Source organism: Phalaenopsis equestris, unplaced genomic scaffold, assembly GCF_001263595.1.
Source record: "Phalaenopsis equestris unplaced genomic scaffold, ASM126359v1 Scaffold000878, whole genome shotgun sequence".
Lineage (NCBI taxonomy): Eukaryota > Viridiplantae > Streptophyta > Magnoliopsida > Asparagales > Orchidaceae > Phalaenopsis > Phalaenopsis equestris.
Window position 1 is genome coordinate 1,555,633 of NW_018165318.1, and position 7,902 is coordinate 1,563,534.

At 34.9% G+C, this 7,902-nt stretch overlaps 1 protein-coding gene across 1 annotated transcript in view; it reads left to right on the top strand.

Moving 5' to 3' along the window:
* Positions 1 to 7,171: 7,171 nt before the first annotated feature.
* LOC110032091 (transcription factor HEC1-like) overlaps positions 7,172 to 7,902 on the top strand; it is a 1,965-nt gene continuing 1,234 nt past the window's right edge. The window contains exons 1-2 of the mRNA XM_020735604.1: positions 7,172 to 7,528; positions 7,567 to 7,899. Of these exons, the coding sequence (XP_020591263.1) occupies positions 7,393 to 7,528; positions 7,567 to 7,899 (469 nt within the window). The 5' untranslated portion in view covers positions 7,172 to 7,392. The remainder of the gene's footprint in view (positions 7,529 to 7,566; positions 7,900 to 7,902) is intronic.

Genomic DNA, 7,902 nt, shown 5'->3' on the forward strand with positions numbered 1-7,902 from the left:
ATATATATATATATACATACCTAAGGAATGGTCTGATGTTATTATACGAGCCCAGACCATCTCTCATGCGCCTTGAATTCGAGTACAACACCCTACACTCGGAGGGAATCAAACCTTAGTTCAGAGGGGACTTACAACTGACAAGCAGATGTACAACCAACTGATCTGAGTACCACCCACACACACACACACACACACACACACACACACATATATATATATAGCACGTGCGCGCGCACACACACAATGCCACTTACATTGGCCTATTGGTTGGCATCCTCAGTGTAAGACCTCTCAGATCGGGAGTTCAAATTCTCTATAACACAATTAGCCTTAAAGATGTGTTATTCAAATCATTAGACTTCTCGTATAATAGCCTCTGGCCATTTTTTGACTATATATATATATATATATTATATATATATATATATATATATATATATATATAAACACATACATGCACACACACACACAGAAATATATACATGGGTACTTATATATTTGCCTTTTATTTTTATTAAATTGAGAAGCAAATATAATGTAAAATGATAGTCGCCAGATTCACTAATTAGTAGATTCAATTTTGTTCAAATGATAAATAAGAATAATTAATATCAATTATCAAATATTCCATAAATAAGAATATGAAGGTTGCCATATTCATTGATCTGCCTGGCTTTATTATATCATAAATTAGGTTCTCACAACTACAAAACTTATTAGGATTGAAAATAACCAAAAGGATGAAGATAAAATCTTTTTTCATATTTTAAGGGGCACAAACTTAAGGCATGTTTTTCACAAATTGGGACAAGATAGGCAAAATCGCTTTCAATTTTGATTCATACCCTTTTTTTTTCTTCAAAGATCTTTAATTTTAAATAAAAAAATACAAATGTTATTTATAGAAAAGGACAATAACTTGACTTAATTATGATTAATATTTTCTTATATTTAGTATTATATGTTATAGTTATTTTGTGTAACAAAAATTGAGTTAGGAGAATGGGAATCAAATCTAATCATTTAGCTCTTTATTAATCCTAGAAATAAATGGTTTAGTAATAAAGGTGAGTGGGATGTGATTTTTAACATAAAAAGCTCAAGTTATGAGGCCTTATTCATTTAATTAAATATTTTTTATTATTCTAAATTTCTTTAAGCAAAATAAAGAATCATTAATTAAAATGATACTACAAAAGAAAATCAAGGGACCAATCATTAAAAAAAAATGATAAAGGCAAATCAAGTCGTGCTCTGTTTTCGATTAGATACATCATAATAAGGGATAGGATAGATCGATCTGTTGGAGGATTTTTGTAATATTCAAGACATTCAGTTTTTTTTTCAATACCATGAAGCCTATCAATCGAATACTTTCATTAAATTTAGTAAAAAAATAACATGAGTGCCAACATAATCCAAGTCATCTTAAGAGACTGATTCTAAGTAACAAATAGAGCATGAACATAATAGTTTTTGTCGAGCATTATTAGCCTTATAATTAGAAAGGGTTATATATGTGTTATCTTGAGAATGTAAATGGAATGAGATAGTGAACCAATCTCAAGGGAGAAATCAACAGCTATAGTAACACAAGTAGTGATAGTGGTTACCTGAGTTTGTGTAAGTACCATGAGGGAATAATTACTTGAGCATTGTTATCAATGGTAGAAAAAATATTAGTAAAACTACGTAAATCAGAATCATTGTCTAATGACGGAGAATGGGAGACTAACCAATAGGTTAGATCAAAATTATTTTGTTGAGAAACTTGTTTAAGAATAAAAAGTGGGCATTATTCATTCTAAATATTGATCACTTCATTCTCATTGTCAAGAGAAAGATTTGCATTATTTGAAGTGGAAGGAAAAGATGCCTCCATATTAACTTCGACAACTAATGTGGCTTTATCCAATATAAAGGAACCTCCCTACAAAAAATGGTATTGACATGTTGCAATTTGTCATTTTTTTTTCGTAAACTTTTTATAAATAGCTAAGTCATGCCCAAGCAAGAGATGATGAGAGAAATAACTCAAACTGCCCTCCAAAAATACTTTAATCCTATTGTCTCTTTCTTCTAAGTCAATCCAAATGGTGTTCACATAATTTTAAGTTGTGTTAATTTTTATTAAGACTCTAGCATTGTCTATAGAATTAATGGGAAAATCTACCTAAGGAGGTTTGCTAAATAAAGAACCTGAAGAGAAAAGAATGGTAGTATAGAATATAGATACTTAAAAATGCCTAAATACAATCTTTATATGAATATGTGGAAATTTAATAGAAATTCAAAGTGCCATAAATAGCACTATAGTTTTTATTTAAAAAATATGAAAACAAGAAGACATGAATTGGGTTGAGCAAAAACAAAACAATTATCCCAGGGTTGCATTGCATAAAAGAAAGATGGATTGATTGAAAATGAAGCCAACCATTCCTAAAATTTCCAAACAATGATATTTTATAAGGATGATTATATATAAAGCACAACATTAGGTAAGAGAATAGTGGTTTTACATTTATGAAAAGATACAAAAGAGTTATTGATTTGAGCCAAATATAGTAGGTAAAATTGCACCACTAGCCAAACCTGCAGGGGAAAAAAACAAAAATGAAAGTTATTGGCAAAAGAACCACCAACAGACGCTCAACAATCCCAAAAATCGTATATGACAACTTTAAGTGGCAAAAAAAGTAATTATTTAGAAAGTGGAAAGAGTTTGATTCATGTAAAGTAAGCTATCAATGTTTGTGAGACTACAAGATAACAACAACAAAACTAATCATGAGCACAACCAAGGAAATGTTAAATATGGATGAATCTCAATAGAATTGGCTAACTGACACCAACCTAAGGAAGATTTAGTTAATTAAAAATTGATAGGAATAGATATATTATCATTAGAGTGGTACTGAACAAAGTGAAAGCTTGTAGAAATGGCATAGTGAGGGCTAGGTTATGTTGGATATAATCAAATATGGATAAAGCCAAGATAGATAACAATAAGAATGACATAATTAGCTGGAAGCTATAGATCATTAAAATAAAAAAAAATAATGTAAATAAGTAACTTGTTAAATGCTCTATATTTATATGTTTTACTATCTAAATAAAATTTTTTCAACTAAACTCATAATATTGTTGTGTGCTCGTAAATTTGCGGTGGTAGTGTGATATATTAATGACTTGGCGTGTACAATGATTGAACACACACACATGGAAAAATAAATCGATAGAGAAGACAATAGTTGTTTTTACATGAAAAACCTGAAGGAAAAAACCATGATGTATAGCCCAATTGAAATGATTCCACTACATTGATATATGTTATAAAAATTTACCATCCCATGAATAGATGGAGGCAATATTAAATAAATTGATTGTGACTTTCGTTGGGGAAGTGACAGAAAATATGAGGAAGTGGAGATGGTCCGGTTTTGCCAAGAGAAGTTGATAGTAGGTTTGGGTGCTATAAATTTTGATGTCAGCGTCGGCGATAACAGTGGCAATTGTGATAATCGAGCAACATAGGTCTAATGGTGACAAAAGTGGTAGTTCGACACAACTACAGTGGCCCGCATCAATAGCGGTGGAGGTCGAGCAGTAGTGGTACGACAAGGATGGGGATTAGATTTGTGGAATTTTGGTTGTGGCGATAGTGGTCCGGCGATGGCGACGTTGAACAACGATGATCGGGCAACGATAGTCCTACAGGTGTGGCGGCTTTAGGCTGATGGTCTGACATTAGTGGTCTGGCAGCTTCGACGGTCAGATGGCGGTGGCCATGCAGCGGTATTCCAAAGATAAATTCTGGCCTCTAGCATTAGTGTATAATATTACATTGGAGACTCGACGATAAATTTCGGTCTCTATAGCCACCGATCATCATAAGCTACTGCTTGTCGGTCGTAGTTGATCACCGTCTCTCGCAACTACTTTTGGCCATCAACGACCTCTACTTGCTAATGTCGTATCTCAAATACATTCATAAGGTATAACGTCGTATTTGAAGACATGATGATAACTTCTGCCCTCTAAAGCCGCCCATCAACATCGACCACAATCTGTCAACCATTGCTGACCCCCTACTCACCGCTATCGGTGACCCTTGTTTTTAAATGTCGTATCACAAATATGGTTTTAATGTATAACGATGTATTTAATGTCCGACAACAACTTTCGGTCTCTGTAATCGTTGACCACAATCAATCATTACCACCTGTCGTAGCCAACCACCGACCACCAACAACTGATTCCATGATTTTGTGAAGTACGTGTCAACGACAAAAGTATACGTGTTTACCAAGTGTTATATAAATTTTTCAGTATATGTATCAATTTTATAGAGAACTCGTTAATTTTCAAAAAAATAAAAGTTCTAGTTTACTAATCCTAGGTCTAATTTGAAGTGTTGAAGGTTTGTGAATTTTTAAAAATTTTCAATCCTAATTTTGCATAACTAAAATTCCAAGAAATTAGAGTTGGGTTTTCCATCAAGTGAGAGAACTCGCCTTGAATTGGACCCAAGTAATCTAGAGATTTCCAAGTGATTCAAATGTTATTGATAATCGGGAGCAATTTAACTCCTTAGTCCCTTCCATGGTCACAAGAAATCTTGAGATTTTATCTTATAACTTAGCTCCTAAATCATGTAAAACCCTCAAGATTATGTGTTCCCTTATCGATTGCACTATCCTAGCAGAAACATTCTAATCCGCCTAGAAAAGTGTATGTTTACTTTATTGTTCTACTGGCCTTCTCTGTCGTCCTCAATCACAACATATTTTAACATTCTAAGTGGTCAATTTGGAAATAAATGAAGCTTACAAAGTTAACATGCAACATTTTTAAATAAAATTCTCTAAATCTCATTATGTTGATATCCCTGGTCTTCAATTCCAAGATTACCAATCTAAGGAATAAATAGGAACTTACTTACTACACACCACTAAAAGCAAAAACATTTTTTTAATCAATAAATCTAAATAAGTACAAGATAATAGAAAGGTAAAACTCGATTGAAAATATTTAGTATCCCCTAGTATTATTAGCCACTGAACTCTCCTTCCTTCTTAATTATGACAATTTGAATCTCTCTAAATTTCTCTCCTACTTCCCCTCTCCTATCGCACAATTCACATATATGAAAAATGCGAGAGTAATTAAATGTGTGTGAAAAAGTCCTCCCCACCTTCCTTTAATGACCAATTTATTCAAACTTCATCTTCAAATCTGGAATCAATTTTATTTTCCAAAAAACATACCGAAATATTACAAAGTTGATAAAATCCCAACTGCAAAACATTAAATTTCTAACATATAAATGCAGCGAGGCTTCTCATTAAAAACCAACTATTTATGAATATAGCACACGGTTGTGCAAACTGTTATGAAATTTAGGCGGAAGAGTTGGTATCAGAGCCTCTTTCGAGGAGAGCGAGAGCGTGATTGTAATTTTATCTGAGGGTTTGTATATGTTTATTTATATGTGTAACCCTATGAGATGTATTGTAACTTCTCTGAAATAATGAAACCGCCGTTCGCTCCTGAGGACGTAGGCAATTCTTTGCGGCAATAGGCAATTCTTTGCCGAACCTCGTTAAATCTCTGTGGTCTTCTTCTAGTTTGTGTCGATTCTTGTTTTATTCCGCTGCACTTTCCACAACACAAGCTACAACTAAACATGATAAAATCACAAATAATTTACTATACATTTAGACTTTTATCTTTATTTCTTTATTTGTTTGCCGACTCAACAAAATAATACTATAACTCACGGCAAACCTATCATTTCGTTTGTAATGACTGGTCTTGCTATTGAGTCTCGTTCGACTCGCTTAATCCGCACAAATAATAGCATCGTTACAATTTACAACCATTTCACCTTCCATAATGGTGATTATATTTTTAATGCCTAACGGCACGGTAACGCCCGCAGTCAAAATTTTAGATAACCATTGGTCCATTTATAAACGAGTTAAGTCGAGCTCGAGCCACCCTTGATTTATGCTTGAGCCTGATTAATTTCATCGAGTTCGAGCTCGAGTTTGAGTCTACGAGTTTTGTCATGCTCACGAGCTGACTTATTATTATAAAAGAGAAAAAATGATATTAATTTAAGATAATTTTATAATAAGATGACAAATAGAAATGAATAATTAGGAGATAAATAACAAAATTATATAATATATAATACAAAATATTACTTTATAAATACTTTTAATACGTTTAAGATAAATTCTTGACATTTAATGTATTTTGAATATATTTTATATTAAATTTTTTTTAAAATGAGCTTGCTTGAGCTTCTACGAGCCAGAGAGCCGAGCTCAAGCGAGCTCACGAGTTTGCTTGGCTCACTTACACTCCTTGGTCCATTAGCAGTCAAAAAACACAGCAGCCGGTGAAGCTGAACAACCCCTTCACCATCATCCCGTTCCAAACCGCCAAACATATCAACGGCGTCAATGTTCTTCAGCCGAATATTCAACTGCCACCTTCAATCTATTTAAAATAAATAAATTTATGTAAATTTGACGTGCTCTAGAGCTCCACCCATTGCTGCAGGTAGATCTTTCTCTGCAATTGAACATGGGGATGAAGTATTCTAACACCTTCCAATTGATACATACAACAACAATATCAAAGCCTTTTTCCCTCTCCTTTCATTGTGTCATATTTTCATTTACTTCTAATATATTAAGAACATTTCTATAAAATATATCAGTCTTTTTTAGGTTCAATTCTTTCTCAAGAGACCGAATCTAAAACATCTACTCTCCTAATCAGATCATAGATACTTGATGGATCAAACCATCTAAGACGATTCTCTCTAAACTTGTCAGTCACTAGAGCGGCCCCACCCCTTTCATAAATTTTTTTTCTTTTCATTTTATCTCTAATTATCAAGCCACTCATTCTCGTCTTATTCAATATATTTTTTATTTTTAATTAAATCAAGAATTTAAAGATAATTATTTTGAATGTAAATTCAGGCATTGCACGCGGTTCAGTAACTTTCGAATTATATCCTCCTAAAAATCTGATTAATCGAGAAGACGAATATAAAATGTGCGCGTCATAGAGGAAGAAACCAAATCACTACAGCCGAGAATTGAAACTTTCAAGATAGCTGCAATTATTACACTAAGAAAACCAGCGATCGAAATTCTATAGCATTAAATACGCCTGTCGAGCATTATATATATCCTACCAGCTGCCGTTGCCATCCTGCCTGAAAGCGAGAAACAGAGCAAGTTAAAGCAGAAGATAGAAACATAGAAAGATAAAAAGATTAAATCTTTAAAGTCACAGCTACTAAGCTACCCTTCCATTGTCAAAAAAAAACCATTCCTTTGATCCTCTAGTCCCCTTCTCTCCGAATCAATGGATGCCAACTTCTCCAACTCCAACTCCCAGGTTGACTGGATGGCAATGTTTACGCAGATGGAATACAGCGCTCCTCCAACGCCGACTTCTCCGGTCTTCAACTGCTTCCAGTCACCGCCCGCCGTCGCCGGAGGGTATCTCCCTCCCAGTCCCCGCCCGCCGTCGCCGGAGAGTATCTCCCGGCGACGCACGACCCGGTGTCCATCGACTCGATGAGGGAGATGATATTCCGCATCGCGGCGATGCAACCGGTTCACATCGACCCGGAGTCCGTCAAGCCGCCCAAAAGGCGGAACGTGCGGATATCCAAAGATCCGCAGAGCGTGGCGGCGCGGCATAGGAGGGAGAGGATATCCGAAAAGATTAGAATCCTGCAGCGGCTTGTGCCCGGCGGGACAAAGATGGACACGGCTTCAATGCTGGATGAAGCAATTCATTACGTCAAGTTTCTAAAGACGCAGGTGCAGTGTCTCGAGAGGGGGGCCTGTGGCGGCGGGGGGGGGGGTG